This window comes from Pygoscelis adeliae, unplaced genomic scaffold (assembly GCF_000699105.1).
Source record: "Pygoscelis adeliae isolate BGI_AS28 unplaced genomic scaffold, ASM69910v1 Scaffold7, whole genome shotgun sequence".
Taxonomy (NCBI): Eukaryota; Metazoa; Chordata; class Aves; order Sphenisciformes; family Spheniscidae; genus Pygoscelis; species Pygoscelis adeliae.
The window spans coordinates 378,421-394,758 of NW_008825268.1; the positions used below are offsets into that span (position 1 = coordinate 378,421).

Sequence of the window (16,338 nt, forward strand, 5' to 3'; positions counted from 1 at the left end):
GGGGGGGCGGGCTTCTTTTAGGCAGCAGGACGGTCGCTCAGCCTTCCCTGGAGCCGGGGTGAGCGCTGTGAGCGGCGGTTCCCTGCCTGGGGTCCCCCTTGGGCGAGCGGGGGCACCGGCCTGCTCTCAGCCACCCCCCACGCCTTCCTCTCTGGGGGCTCAGCTGTGGCTCTCCGCGCTGCACTGCGGAGTGGAGCCTGTGCTTTAATATCAGTGCCGGTTTCTAGCCGACTTGGCTGTTGTTAAGCATCTAGCTGTGTCATTAGTAGTAACAACAAGGTTATTGTTATTTATCTAGGGCATACCTAGAGCTATTGTGGTTTTTCTTTCTTAACTCGTTCTTAAGGAAAAAACTGGGGGGGAAAAGTCACTTCTCTGTGATAATATGTTGTAATTTGTGTATAGGCGTCTGAGATGTGCTTTGGCAGTGTTAGGGCAAGAGTTTTAATTTCAAAGATATAGCTGCTCAAAGCTTCAGTTAGGAGATGAAGGTAAAGTTAGTGTAATAAAAAAGCTAATGTTTGTGAAACAAAAATAACCATAGAAGTGCACAATGAAATCACAATAAGGTTTTTTTTGGAGGGTGGCTGACTTCTATTGATGAATTCTGTTAAATGATTTAAATTATTTTTATTAAAGTGATTTTAAATGATGTCATTTTAATGCTGATCCTTAGCAGAGGAGAATGAGTGGATGCAGATTCGAGAGACAAGTCATTTTTCCCCGTGAGGAAGGGCTATCATGAAGTTACCTCTTAGCGGTAACTTCTGCAAACCTTCCTGTGCAGATACGAGGCCTGGGTCACACTGTTTGTATCTGGAGTGGACAGAGCTCACGTAACTTGTATGTTAATCCCAGAGCAGTGGCCAAGAAGCAGGCCTGAGTTTCCAGTCTCCCCTCATGCTCCACCAGCAGCCTGTGTCTCGCTTCAGTACTTCACTCGGTTCCTTATGGACTCTGTTTTACCAAGCTGGAAACTTCCCCTGGAGGATGAACCAGTGACTTGTGTCTTTAGAAGCATATGAAACCCAGCTTATGGGCCTGTTGGTTGGTCTGCATGCTCTCGCAGGGGGAAGAGTTACAGGCAGGACTGTATTTTGCTGTGCTTTATGTAAGATTATAGTCGGTTTAGAGACTTGTGACTATAATATAAAATTGTTATGTTTCGTTTCAGTAGTTTAGAAAGCATACCTAACTGAGAAATGTCTAATGTTTCTATGTATCCCTCTCTTCGTTATGAGCTTTGGGGGAAGGCAGAGAAGAACTGATGACCATTTGTAAGAAACAAGCTTCACAAAGAGCTTCATCCCTTCCATCCTTACGTGCTTTTTCTCTGCTTTTCATTCATGTTTGCTATAAAACTAGGTTTGTTGCAAGTCCAGAGCGGGTGTATTGTTTTGGTTTGGTGTATTGTCCAGCTTTTGTCTGTAGCTAGAAGAAGCACTCTGATCTAAGAAACCATCTTCCTGTTTTCCCTTATGTCTTACACTTCTTGGTTGTAAAGATTCTCAGGTTTTCTTGTGGTTCTGTGCTCCATAACCATTTCTTCTTGTTTCCCCAGAATTAAAAGGAATATGCTTCTGTTTCCCCCTTGTCCAACATCTGAAGGGTTTTTAGTTCTCAGAAGGCACAGAGCTCTAAGTTCACCTCTTCACTCATTTAAGTAGTTTTTAAAATTTTTATAGTTCCTGGACTGGAGGATGTTCCCTACAGTAAATATACCGGTCTTGGATCAAGAAGCTGTAAGCTTTCTGTGGCAAGGAGTGCTTACAGGTCAAGTATACAATCAGTGATATGAGGTCAGTTTGTGGTCACTGAATCCAGGATAACATCAGTAACCTGACTCTCAGAGTCAGTACGTGCATTGAAACACCTTGTGTGCTGTCATGAAGTTAGTGTACGATGTAAATAGCTCTCTGTGTATCAACAGGGATTCTGATGACTCAGCCAAGAAATGGTTCAGTAGTAAGAGGATAGAAACTTTGCCCAAGAGTTGAGAAAATAGTATTGATTGGTCTCTGAGGATGCTTTTGCTCATTTGAAATCACACAAGCTTAAGAACGGCAAATTCTTCTAACAGCCTTCCATGAGCTCTTAGGATTTCTTTGAGAATGTACCGTGTAATTCCTAGCTTCTATACTAGCATGCAGTAGATAATAATAAGATGGTTAATTTAAGATATTTTTTAAACAGTAGTGTCCTCTTGTACACCATGGAGTATCTTGAACTTCTCTTATTTTTATTAAGGTGAGAAACTGATAGGAAGAGACAAGCCGATGACTTTGAGAGGTTGCAGTGGAAGTGAGTTCTGTGGATCACTTCTGAGGAGGAGGACTTAAGTGTTTGTACCATGGAATTAGAAAAGAACAGCGATGTTAACAGCAAAAGGAGATGCTTCAATCAGACCTCCCATCTTTTTTCGTATTCCAAGGAAGCTGAGCACACGCTTGTCAGAAATGTTACAGCAGGAGCTAACCACTCTGGTTTTGGCCAGGCACGTTCTGTCAATGTTTCAGAATTAAAGTTGTCAGAGGAAAGCCTACCTTATTTAAGTTCATCTTTAGATGCATATATTGAAATGTATATTAAAAAGAGAATGAGAATTTGCTGTGCCCAAGTAGATGAAAGCAAGAAAGAAGCCGATATGTTGGGAAGGGCATGCGACAATATGCACTTTAATTGTGGGGTGTGTGATGATTGCAGACAAAGCCATTTAGGTGAAGATTCACAGCTGGAGTATCTCAGTGCTCATGAGCAAGATTTTGATGATAAGAATAGCCTGAGTGAGTTTTCTGAGCAAAGGGAAACTATAGGAATCGAAACCTTAAAGCTGATAGATCCAGTTCATGAAGTTCCAGGGGGTGGAGTCCCAAAGGAACAAAATCTCGTTGACGTGTCAGAAGATTGTTCTCCTGCTTCTGAGTATGGCGTAGGTGACCAGGCTATGCCAGAGCTTCCCCACCTGCTTCAGGACTCTCTGTCTCTGCTAGATTGTAATGGCATGACTTGTGATCATCAGGAAGAGCCAACAGAGTATCATAGTGTTGTTTATGGAAGTATACTTGAAAGTCGTGCTTATAGGAGTAAAGAAAGGGTCTATCCAAATCTGCTTGTATGTGACAGCTTAGAAAATGGAGAGGTGAAAGACATCCCACTGATTGACGGCATGCTGCCACCCCAAACGGCTACAAGTGAAGAAGTGTCTGAAAACAATGACAGACACATTCACAGCATCTCAGTGAAGCAAGACAATCCTTTGCTGTCACCACGGGAGAGGGCCCCTGCAGTAGCCATACAATTTTGTGAACATGCAGGGGACTCTGCTTTCTACAGTTGTGAAGAATCTGGTGTGTGTGCACATGGTGCCATCTGCATTGACTGCACTGCAAAGGATGCCGAAACCCAATTTCCAGTCTCTGCAATTCTCGCTAGTGAGAATCCCTTTTTTGAGGTGGAAGTTGCAGATAAATCCTCCCATGGAAATACCAGCTCTCTGAACTCGGAGTTGGAGCATTGTGAAAACTTGAAAAACATTACCAGTGACTCTATGGTTAGCCAGGCTGTTGATGTGAGTTCGGATTTTAGAGCTTGCTTTACAACAAGCAGAAGTACCAGTGCTCAGGTTTGTCTCTCGTCCAGGGCTATTAATACAGAGATAACAATGATGAACAAATCTCGACCTGTGGGATGGCGCCATGAAACCTGTGCAGACGTTGCTTGCAATACAGACTGGTCGTGTGGACCTGGTAGTACGGTGCAAATTCGGTCACAGCTTACTGAGATGCTGGAAGAACACTCAAATGGCAATACTGCAACAGCTGAAAGAAGTTCACAAATTCAGGTAATTTAAAAAAAGAAACCACAACCAATTAATTTTGATATATAGAACTTTTTTTAACTTCAAGTTGCTCAGAACTTGTCTATACAAATGTTAATCTTTAACTTTTTTTTAAACATTTTTTGTTTAGGAACAGTGGGAGTCAAAAAATGAGCTTTGTAGCAGCGATTTAAAGATAAGTGCTGACAGGTGGGTCGTGAATTGTTCTTGGTTTGGAATTCTAGATGCTGGATAAGACTTTTTTTCATGAATGAAAGGTTGTCCGTGACTTAACAAAACTGATGGTACTAAAAGATTGCTGGGCAGCGGCTCCTGCGATGGAGGGAGGGTAGGGCTGCCTTTCAGCGGGACAGGGACAAGTGAGAAGAATGAGCTGAAGACCTCCTGAAGTTGAACAAAGACCAAAGCAGCCTTGGTCTGCAGGTCTGGCTGGCCAAGAACAAGCCGAGTGTAAGTCAGCAGTGCTCCCATATGGTGAAGAAGGGAAGCCACATCCTGGGGCTGCGTTAGCAAGAGCGCAGCCAGCAGATGGAGGGAAGTGTTGATTCTTCTCAGTTTGGTGCTCGTGAGGTTGCATCTGGAAAGGTATCTCCAGCTGTGGGCCTTGTAGTGCAAGAAAGAGACTGGCAGACTGGGGAAGGCCCACCAGAGGACCATGGAGCTCGTGAGGGGAGCTGGTGGAGCACCTGATGTGTGGGGAGAGCCGAGGAAACTGGGTTTGGTCAGCCCAGAGAAGGGAGGGCTGGGGAGGTGGGGAACCTCCCTGCAGTTCTTGGCAATCTGGTGGTGGGTTGCTGAGAAGACAGAGTTAAATTCTTTGCAGAGGTGCGTTTTGAAAAGGCAAGAGCCTTTTACAGTGAGGGGAATTCTAAGTGGTTGTAAGAAAGTTTCTTACAGTGAGAGTAGTGCTGGAACAGCATTGGAGACATGGTACAGTCTTCTTTCTTGGAGATTTAAAACAAACAAAAAAACCCTAAACCTAACAAAGCTGGACCAGATAAGACCCTGAGCTAATTTTGAAGTTAGCCCTGCTTTGAACAGAGGTTTGTACTGCAGACCTCCAGAGATCCCTTCCAACCTAAATTATTCTGTGACTGTGGAAGCAAAATAAGTGTGTCTGTAGATCAACAGAGTTGCTAAGGGTTTTTTTTGTTCTTATGACTGCACTTTTTGGATAGAAAAGATTATGGTGCTTGTGCAGTTTCCACCTCTCAGTTAGGGCTGATTACAATGTGAAAGCTACTGTAAAGACATAATTTTTTTTGTGTGTAGTAAATAGGAAGAACTGATTTGATTTTTCTTTTCTTTTTTTTCCTTAAATCGTATCAGAAATAGCTTCTGGAAAGCTATTTGTTTCAAAATAAAACATAATGAATGTAAAATATTGATTCAAGGCATTCAAGATTTTGTTTATTATTATTTTAAAGGCCGGTACACCTTGACAAACAAGCTGTGAAGAATTCTGCATCAAGCTACTGTCAAAAAATACTGCAGAGAGCGATTGAAGCAGAATTGCAGATTCTAAACGCTCATTATCAGATGTGCTATCAGCACTGCTTGAAGATTTACAAACTGGCTTTGGAGGAAAACACATATTTTAGCAGGCATGTACTTTAATGTCCTTTTAAATGAAATGGATAACTTGGTTAAAAGGCCTTAATTGCTAAGTGTTACTGATGTATTCTATCTATAGCTTGTAATAGTGTTTATAGTTAGCATTGTTGTCCGAAAGAGTTTACATTCTTGTAACTGCCAAGTCTTATTTTCAGCCTAAAATTTTCTGTAGTTTTCACAGACCCAGCAAAATACAGTTTGTTTCCAGGAATGTCTTTCTGTACAGGAGGAAAAGTACAGAAGGAATAGTACAGAGAATCCATTCAGGAGTGGACGAGATGCATGGAGGGGGAGCTGGGGAGGAGGCGGTAAAGGAGAAAGAGAGAGGAGGTGCAGGATTGTTAAGGGGTGAGGGAGGAAGGGGGTGGCGATTGCAGAGTCTCTAGCTGATAAAGCATATGCCCTTTAACAAACCTGGAATTCAACCAAGAAGTCCTGCCTGCCACAGAATGCTTTACTGTGCCACGGATAGCTATAAAACCTCATTACCATAGTGTTTGCTCCATAGCTTAGGAGGGGGTTCAAGAGGACCCCTAGTAACGCTGTGAAACAGAGTATGGCTCCAGAGAGCTACTGTGCGCGTTAGGAGTGAGCTCCTGTTCTTGCGCGATGTGGAGGAATCTTTAAATAACTGTAAAATGTTTGGGCAATTCTGGAAGCGGTAAAATAAATGAACTAAGTTGATCTTATTTTCTTATATATGTTTTAACAGATGTAATGGAAATACTGAATTAGGTTCATCTCTCTTGTTGGTTTTGGAAGAGCTAAAAAAGAATTATAACAGTATGAGAATGAAAATAAAAATGGGCATACCTTTAAATGCACTTCCGCCGCTATCAGTTGAGATGAAGTTGTTCCCAATCTCCTCTTCTTATGTCCCGTGCAAGGTAATTTCTTAATTGCTTTTTGTTTTTAATATAAATTTTGCTTCAGAAAATTAAGACAAATCTTCTCTTTTTTGACAGTTGTTCAGAGAGGATCTTTGCTATGAGTAAGTAGTCCTAATTTGTGGTATTTATTAAAGTTCAAAATAAATAAGTGAGTTTAAAAGATGTTAAACTTAGAATTTCTTTATTTCAGGATGTATCTTGTTGCTCCAAACTGTTTAGCTGAAAGACTAACATAGCACTTTGGATACAGTGATTTTATTTTAAAGACATTTTTACTCTGTAGTGTTCTAATATGCAAACTATGGAGTTGTATTTTTACTATCTTTATAGCAAAAGTTTTCAATTTACAGGTAATTTTCCTGGTTCCCTGCTTTCACTACTAAAATCTTTGTCTCTAATCTTAATGCTGTCTTACAAATCCCCAAAAAACCTCAACAACAACCCCCCAAAAAAACCCAAAGTAAAAAAAACCCCAAAACCAACCCAACCAAACAAAAAAAAACCACAAAAAAACCACCAAAACAAAAAGACTTTGCTGCCAACAAAGATAATGTTAGGCATATAAGCAGCTGTTCTGTTAAGATTATCATTCAGTTATGAAGAATGATAAAAAAATAAACTCATATTTCAGGCAGATGTGTGGTACTGCATGTTCAAGAATCATGTCCAGATACTTTATGTAAGTGGAGATTAAAACAAATTTGGCAGTAAGTTTTTACTGCATCAGGTAAACAACTAGAGATCTTTTTCAAATTTCTTGTTAAGCATTAGTAAAATTAATCAAAAATTGCACAGAGATTTCAAACTGTAGAGACATACATCGAAACATCACACAGAAAGCCATCTAGGTATAAAGGAAAAATAGCCTAACATAAACTTAGAACATAGCTTTATGTTTCAGGTTGCAACCAATGCTTTTATAAAATAGAGGTATCAAAAAACTTTGGTTCTCATTTTAAACTAAGATTTATTAAGCACATTTTATTTATTTTACTGTGAGCTTTTGGAAATATTTAAATAATTAATAATTAAACATTTAAATATTTCAGAGTACTTGGTATCATTGTAGAATTTAAAATTGTTGTGCCGTATTTTGTATGAAATTCTTGGATCTGTTTTAGTTCTGTTTCGGGTGCGAGAAAAGCTGACTGTGAAGCACCAAAACTGCAAGAAAGGAAGATTTCCATCAACATGGTAGGGAATTCTTCATTACTGAGTTTCATGGACATCAATGTTGTGAAGCATAGTCTCCTTTTAGGTATATGCAAATACAATCAGTCTTCGGGACTCAAGCTGGAATTCTCTGCCTGTAATCGCAAATGCAGCTGATGTGACCAGAATTTTGATCGTCCTTTCAAAAATAAACTTGGGCGTTTAAAATAACTTGGGGTTTCTTGAAGATGATCAGTAGGTTAACTTTTTTAAATTTACCTGTTTAATCAATTAATATTCTGAAGCTCAGAAAAATAATGTATAATCAGGTGCAAGTGCTATGACATAACTGAAACATGTTTGTAGGACAATCCACAGACTGTATGTTTAACTGATGGCGGTCAGCCAAGTGACACTACTTCCTCCAAGACATTTGAAGAACAACATAAAGATCAGGACGTGGAACGTGGTAAGCCAACTGCTTCTGGTACAAATACTACGTTATTTGTTAGTTAAGTTGTTGGAGGAAAAAAGAAAACAACAAACCCTGTGTAAAACGTATATATGGATACTCAACTCTCTGTGATGGAATGCTTAACATTATATCAGCTCTATATTATACTTTACATCTTGAAAAAAAATTTTGCTACTTAAATCTGAAGTGAAAACTAGTATGTGTCACCTCTTTGTACTGTAGTACCAAGTCATGTAGGAATCCTCTTAAGCACGCAGAAATTTGATATTCATTCATATGACATTCCGCGGTCTGAATTTTAACACACTGAAATTTATTTCAACTGTCAAGGCTGTGTGAAAAATGAAGAAGGAAATGAACATTGGTTTGATGCTAAAGAGGACTTGACAGTAGCAGATTTTTCAGTAATATCTGAAGAAACAAAAAAGCAACAAGAAAAACAAGACACAGTTGATTTAAGAGGTGAGGTCGTGTGTTTACGCTGCCATACATAATAATGGTGTTTGTTTATTATTTGAGTATTCTGTTCCTTCTACAAGCGTAAGTAAACATGGAAAAAATGCTAGCTGGGTTTTCAGACTTATTTTTCCATTGACTTTTGCAGTGAATGCTTGTACAGATATTCAGCTCTTCCGCATTTTTCCTTGAAAACTTTTACCTACGGTGATTAAACTCCATTTATTAAATGTCCAGCCAATCATGTAGCTGGAAATCTTTTTCTCTTCCTCCTCCTCCTCCTCCTGCTTTCTTCCCCATACTGGCTTCTTAAGAGTTAGCTGGGAATGGTCTGTGTTTGGAGACTTGGGTCCCAGTGATGGGTATGGTTAGAAGTCCCAGTGTGTTGAAAGCTTGTGTGCTCTGTGGCGGGGACTCACAGTATGCTACCCATGCTTTAGCACTGGTGCCTGTTAGTTCAGACCAGTGTTTTCTCTGGTTGTACCTCTTCTGCCTCTTCAACTCTCAGGAAATACTCGGGGAAAACAGATTTCACAAACTGAACTGTTCCGCTTCTCGTGACACTCTCGATTTCTGTTAGAAGATATTCTTCATTCTTGTAGGTTTTTTAAAGGTTTTCTATCTATGGGTTCCGAAATCTACAAAGCGTGAACTGAAACAAGAATAGTTAGTAACACTTTCTTAATGTTTAATCTTAATCTCTAATAATAAACTTTCTCAACGTTTATTATTAGAAGCGAAGATAATGGAGAGTGGAAATGAGTGTTCTTTTATTCATGTTGGTGGCCTAAGTTCCTCAGTGTCAGAGGTATGCCTGTTCTTATTTACATAGTAGTAGTAATGTCTTGCCTCTTTTCTGAATTCTTTCATACTATACATTTGCAACCAAACATGCTTCTATTTTGTAGGGTGATTTAAGATCACATTTCCAGAAGTATCAGATTTCTGACACTCTTATCTCTGTGGATTCTAGTAACTACAGGTATATTAATACAAGTTTTACTTGTTTCAGGGTTTTTTTTTTCTGTCAAAGTAAGTGAATCATGGGAGGGAGTTGCTTATTAATTTGTTTCAGTAATTAATGTAGATACAGATAGGTTGACAAAAACTTGTCATTCCAGACAGCTTCTCATCTTCTGAGAAGTTAAGGAGTCTGAAATTTTCTGTTGAGTTTAATGGAGATACAGTTAATATTCAAAAGATGAGAACCGTCATGTGTTCTTATTGATAGTAATTTAATAAATGTTTCCTTTTTTTTTTTTTTAAATGCCTTAGGTATGCATTTCTTTCCTTAAAAGACACTAATAAAGCAAAGTTAGCTGTAGAGGAAATGAACCAGAAAAAAATAAAAGGAAAACCAGTAAGTGTTGAACTGGTAAATACTTCATCAGAGTATAAATATTTGGTTTCTCAAGTACTTACGAGTAAGCTTTGGCATGAAATCCAACCTGTTGATAACAGTCAAAGAAATGATCAAGATAAATCACTCACCTCAGCCTTCAATTCTGTGCAAGTACCTGACGCCACCTCTGCTTCTGAGAATATGCATCTCCTTCCCATAACTTCTTCAAAAATTTCTTGCTCTACACAAGTACCTTCAGAAACAAAGTGCCCTGGTCTGAAATCATCTACTGAGGATTCGGTACATTATTTGCTTGGAGTTAATCAAAAGGTAAATAATTATTACTAATGCTCCTTTATATGGCAGATTAAGAGCCTTAAAACTTCTTGTCCCATAACATGTTACATTTAATATATGTAGAATGGTGTTAGGATAGGAAAACACGTTATGTGTCAGTAATAAATTTCTGGCCTGCTGTGGAAGAGTGAGAGCACCATTCATTTGCCCCTGCATCAAACTGTGATACTCCATCTTTTTTTCTTAATCTGAAACTAGGTGGGAACCTAGCCATTTGCACTAGATTTTTCATCTTGCTTTTCTCCTGAGTTTCCACTTGTAACACTTTTTTTATGTGAATGTCTTGTGATTTTTATACAGGAAAGATTTTGGGATACTGGAGGGGAAACTCATGGGGTTTTTAATATAAATCTAAGAAACATCTATGTATAAATATAGTATTGTGTATTTGCTCAGGCTGGTCCTTAGAGGATAAGGCAAAGTTAGTAATTGCTGGTGTTGCTCTCATAAACTATATAGATATGTTACTTTCAGGGATTTAACTTTAAACATGCTAGTCCTCTAGGAAATATAAATCAGAGCTAATTTAAAGTAAATGTCAGTTACAAATAAATGCATATAGTAGTCTTATTTCTAATTTACAGATTGGATAATATGAGTGGTTGTATTAGAATAACTTACTGACCTGAATCTGTATCTCTTATTTTTTCTTTTTCCATAACAGGAATATTTATTAGTAGTAAAGATACATTGTATTACTTGTACAATACTTAACCCATTCACTTTTTGCTTATTTTGATGCAATTCTAGGATACTGGAGAAAATTTCCTGCAGAAAACATCTGCTCCTTTCTCCACTAATTCATATGATGCCTTTATTTCTCCTAATGCATTGAACTTGAGCAGCTTTACCAAATTAATGAAGAAACTTCAAGAAATTCATCCAGAGGCTAGCAGGTGAGAGTATTTGGATTTCATTTCTGCCCTGATTTGTAATGGATCCAATATCCATGGTAACTAAGTGCTAAAAGTATTGCACAAAATGTGATGTAAACAGTTATGTCTTTTATTCACATAGAGACAAAATTGTGGATGCTCTGCTGGAGGTGAGGAAAAACAACAAAGGTATCCTAAGTGGCTTGTCCATCAATTCTATTGTGGAAAGGACCTCCATCATTCTAAGGAAGTCGACATCCAGTTGTGGGTGGGAAAAGCAATGTAAATAAGTGAGTATTCTAGCCCACAGAAATATATTGAAATAAAACCACTTCAATTTGTGTAGTCTATAGCCTGCCTAGGTTAGTAAGTAACTTAGTATAAAGCTCTGCAAGAAGTACCTGAGTGAATCCACTGAAACGATAGATTCTGAGGATTGTTAGCTGTTTTGCAGAACACCTGTAAACAGGTTGGCTTGCTAGCTCTATGGACTCTATAAAACTTGGTATACGAGGGGTTTTATTATGCAAACTGTTCTATTGATTAACTTAGTGGAGAACGTCGTCATACATAATCTGTACAAAGGTGACACCTAATGGCCAGTCCTTGTGTAGCATTTCATAAAGAAATCCCAGCACAGGCTCAATTTTGGTTTAAAAATTGATGATTTCTATCTGATGTGTGAGATTCAGTTCTGGACTAGATATCTAACAGAGTGAGATTGTATGTCCCTTATTTTTTTTCATGTTAAAGGACATCTTGCATGATAACACAGCACTGGATGCTGCAGGAAGCTGCAGCAAGCTGAACATGCTAAAACCACAGCCCAGAATCCCAGCAATGTGTATATATATTCTCCTGTAGGAGACATCCTTGAGTTGGTGCTTGTTTCAGTCTCCTACTAAGCTTGGTATTCAGCTTGCTTTAGGGCTGCTAGCAGTGCCACTACCAGGTTTCCCCGCACTGCCCCATATGTTCTCCAGCTTCACTTTTGCCCACAAACACAATCTGTACAATATTTATTCTTCTGCAGCGTTTCTTCCCGAAACTGCACCACATTCTTAATGCTCTGATTTTGGTCTCAAAGCTCCTGTTTCAAGGATGTCAGAGTCAGTTTGGTTTTAATAGATACCACCTCTTCCAATATGAGTAATATTTATGCCGATAGTTCTACATAACTAAGTATCTTTCCCACCCATTGAATGTTGCTTGTCAGACTAAATTCTCCTGGTCAGTTGCCTATGCACGTGTTACTGTAGTGCACGAGTAAACCATAACACAGCCTTGACTTGAACAGAACTGCTGTGCATTACATACTAGAACTATAATAGAAGTAGAGTGATTCTGCCCAGTAAGATGAAGCAGAAGCCTGGGCTAGAAAAGCTTCCATAGATGCATTAAATGTACAAATAGATGCTCATAGCTCATTCATCTCAGTCCTCATTTTGGGAAGTAATATCAGTGACCAGAAAAGTTCTTCAGAAAGACTGACTGTAGATTGTATTAAATACACAGAGACATAGGATAGGATTTTACATACAGCATAAGATTATACCTCCCATAGTGATGAAGAGCATGAAATAATCTCAACCAATATGCATGCTTGACTGAGTTCCTTTGAGAGGATTAGTGTAGCATAAGTTTGTTCGTTTGGCATTTGACTGCTCTGTGAGCTTTTACATGTGCCTTTATGAATCAAAATAAAAAAAAAAAAAAAAAAAAGTCTTAATCTACTGACTGACTTCCGCAGGAAGTTTGCAGCTATGGACATCAACTCATCAAAAAAAAAAAAATCTTACACTTGAAAGTATTTTCAATTAGTAAGGTTTTAACAGCCTCAAATGTGTTGTGCTTTCCATGTCAAGTGGTTTTTTGTAGTTTTTTTTTTTAATGGTGCATGGGCTTTACAGTCATAATTGTTCCTATGATAGTATTTTTTTTCTGTTGCTTTGCTAAAGAGATTATGACCTATAACAATTTTTACTTTCATCATGAGGGAGCTGTGAAATAGTCAAGTCATTAGTAAGTAATGGGGAAAAAGAATTCTTATCTTTCCATAGTAAGAAACAAGTATGTAATATGTTTAAGAAAAGATGATTCCGCTCAAAGCTCATCTATACTAATTCTGGTATGTGTATAGCTTCAGACTTTCCTGAAGGGTGAGTGTCCACTGAGAAATACCACCTCAGAGCCTTATGTTCTTGCAGCTGATGAGACGTCCAGAGTTGTACAGATAATATTTTTATGTCAAGCTGTATTACATAGTATTTAATGTATAACAACTTAAATTCAGCTTTAAAGTAAAGCACGATATAATCTTGCTTTTTTCTTTGGCTGACTTAGCCCAGAGTTGGACACCTGAGTGTTTATAGATCTTGTATATTTGTTAATTTTGAAGGAGTAACTTCATTAGAAATGGGAAGTCAGGTTTTGGACTGGAAAGTCCTTTTATTCTCATTAGTGAGCGGCTGTCATACTTACCTGAACAGCACGCTTAACCTTTTTCGGTTTTCTAAACCTAATGGTAGGCAGCAGTTAACAGGAATTGTGATGCTATAAAAGTCATTCAGTGCAGCATTAAAAATGGCTGCTTCCTTAAATTTTATCAGTACCAAATGTCCACGCTTGGAAGCTTTCTGTGAAATTAATAAGCTGCATAGTAAAAATTTAAAACCAGACCAATGGAGAGGTGTCTTATCAAAGCGTAACTAAAACAGTGCTTTGAGAAACATAAAGAAATGCGTAGAGTCTATGCACTCCTAAATGATGATTTGATAACTTAATTTTTAATTAATTGATAAAAAAATGACCATCAGATATGATTCGTTGCACAAATGTTATATATTTTATTTTGTTGTAGTCATTTCTTTCATGTGGTTCTTGAAGCTAGGAAACTTCACTCTTCTGTGTACTTCTGCAGTACATAGCAAAATTATTATAGCTTCTAGTGGTTTTCTCGGGTATTAAAACTGCTGATGTTCTTTTTATTTCAGTTTGAGTGTGTACATGCAAAATTTACCTGCTGCTTTTTTGTGTGTTTTTTTTGTTTTTTTGTGTTTTGGGTTTTTTTTTCTTTTTAAGTAGATGGCTTTCCGATTACGAAGAATTGATCATCTCCCTCTGGAAGATTTTTGCAAATTCTATAGCCCAGCTCGTTCCAGGATCATACTGTATTTCTTGTTTATTTCAGCAGATCTTAATGAAAACTCCTGTAGCATCACTGTATGATATGCAGTCTTATCTAAGAGAATATAACCTGAAGGTCAGTTTGAGGTGTCTTTCTGTTTATGCAGATATTAAATGATTCTTCCCAGTTTTGTTGTTCCCCGTAGTTGGTTCAAGCATTTCAGCAGGTTTCTCTAAGGTAGAAAGATCACACTTCGGTGAAGCAAGACTTCTCTAACACTGGCAGGGCTTTTCTAGGCTGAAGCACACAACCCCCAGTTCTTGTGTGCCACTTAATTTTGGGCGTGGTGGTAGCTGCTAAGATCCTAATAAATAGCCAACACACTTGTGCTTTCCAGATAATCTGATTCTGAATGGTCTGTAGAAATTCCATGTATCCTTTGAATACCAGGGGGGCGTGGGGGAGGCAGCGAGGGCTTCCTTTTAGAAAACCAGGCTTCAGTGCTGGTGGACGTGGCTAGATAATCCCATGCTGCAGCAGCAGCAGCGCTTGCTCGGGAGCAGAGTCATCTTGTGTCCATTTTTGACTCGGAAGCGATTGCAGACGGCAGAGCAGTGATACGGCCAAATGTTTCCTTCAGGATGGAGCCTCGATTGCCCCCCCCCCCCCCCGACAAACGACTTTTCATTTTGTTGTCTCATATTCCACTTCTGTTGCTGCAAGCAGAGGATGGGCTTCTAAATCCTCTTTTTGTGTCCCATGGCCTGGTATACTGGGAAGCACACACTCCCTGAGACTTTTGGTTTGAGTTGATACAGGGGGAGGAGGAAAGCTGGGAGCATCCAGTCTTTCATGTTTGCATGTCATTACTGTACAGAAGAGGTCTAGATTTTAAATCCTCTTCTGGTAAACAAAGGAAAGGCAGCTTAGGAGTATGTGTCTGGTCAGGGGGTGAGGAGAATTATCCTTGATTGACACGGACAGGCTCATGCTATGATATTATACGACAAGACCGTGCATTGCTGTTGTCCATATCTGTCTCTTTGTTGTACTTTGTTCTAGATCCCGGCTGCATTTGCTGCTGAAAATAGCAGCCTTACTTACCTGTGAATAAATGTTAAAATGCCTTCTTCAAAAAGTTGTGCCGGTGTTCTGCTCTTTTCAGATCTCATCCGTTCCCTCTCCTCTTAGCAGAACCACTGTAGGTAACGCGTTCAGAGTCCCAGCCTTGTCTTTGACAGCCAGTACTGTAAACTTGGTCCTGAAGCTGCAGGTAAGGCCTCAACTTTGGTTTCTTCCCTGTTCGTATCAGGATGAAAGCAGGCGTAGGCTTTGCTCTACTACATTATTAATAGCAAATGCTGCCCTTTTTGTTCCCCAGACTTGATTCTGTAATTAGTCAGGTGTTATTAATAGTTTAGGATAGAACTGGCTTTCTGGCATGCAAGCTGTTTTGTTTCTGTTGGGGAAGCAGAAATGGGTATGATAGGAAATACTAAAGTTAGCACGCTGTGTTGTTCATTCAAATTTTCCTGTTTCTTGTTCTTCTCCCTTTGAAAGGAAGAGCTAACTTAAAATGTGAGAGAACCAATTTGTGGGATGGTGACCTCCCTGCAGTTGGAGCCCTCGCTTACTGGGATGATGCGCTCCTAATGGCATATCCTAATCCCAAATGTGCTCCTGAAGAGCCCAAGCAGGCTCATGTTCAGGCATGAATTCAGTTATCAGCTGCAGGTGGAGCTGTACTAGCTCAGTAATGATTTTCCACTCAGTAAAAAACAAAACATTACATTTGTTTTCCTCCTAAAATTGCATTACATTCCCTATGTTCATATTCAACACTGTAAAAAGAAAGGGAAGGTATGGTTTTTAGCCTTAGGCCAGAGCGAAGTGCCTTCGGTGGAGATGGAAGGAGAGCTAAGGAAAATGCGTAAGGAAAAAGGGTTTCTCAGTGTTTTCCTTCTGAACCGTTTCTGTTCCCTTTCCCGTGTCTGTGGGCACCCACCTGCCCATTCCACGAGGAGGAGATGGAGATAACACTGTCTTTCCCAAGCGTGACAGTCTCAGCTGAAGCCTGCTGAAGTCATCAGAAAGATTACCTGCCTCTACTGAAAAATAAAAAGGCTGTGGACAAGCAATCCCGGCGAGAAGCGAAGCACCCCGGAGCCGGCGCAGGGGCGCACCGGATGAGGTGCAGCCGGCGGCGGAGCGG

The 16,338-nt window shown here is 39.3% G+C and overlaps 1 protein-coding gene across 1 annotated transcript; it reads left to right on the forward strand.

The window, feature by feature from the left end:
* Positions 1-2,350: 2,350 nt before the first annotated feature.
* RBM44 (RNA binding motif protein 44) lies at positions 2,351-14,118 on the forward strand. Its single transcript, XM_009329662.1, has 14 exons — positions 2,351-3,841; positions 3,969-4,027; positions 5,266-5,442; positions 6,165-6,339; positions 6,418-6,443; positions 7,464-7,536; positions 7,861-7,963; positions 8,300-8,431; positions 9,160-9,233; positions 9,334-9,407; positions 9,701-10,097; positions 10,875-11,020; positions 11,142-11,289; positions 14,084-14,118. Exons 1-13 carry the CDS (start codon positions 2,351-2,353, stop codon positions 11,287-11,289), a joined length of 3,075 nt encoding a protein of 1,024 aa, XP_009327937.1. The 3' UTR covers positions 14,084-14,118.
* The last annotated feature ends 2,220 nt before the right edge of the window (positions 14,119-16,338 follow it).

Excerpts from the sequence above, each read along its gene's own strand:
- RBM44 (XM_009329662.1), top strand. The coding sequence starts at position 2,351 with ATGGAATTAGAAAAGAACAGCGATGTTAACAGCAAAAGGAGATGCTTC. Across the intron at positions 6,340-6,417 it reads CTTCTTATGTCCCGTGCAAG|TTGTTCAGAGAGGATCTTTG; the intron begins GTAATTTCTTAA and ends CTTTTTTGACAG. Across the intron at positions 9,234-9,333 it reads TAAGTTCCTCAGTGTCAGAG|GGTGATTTAAGATCACATTT; the intron begins GTATGCCTGTTC and ends TCTATTTTGTAG.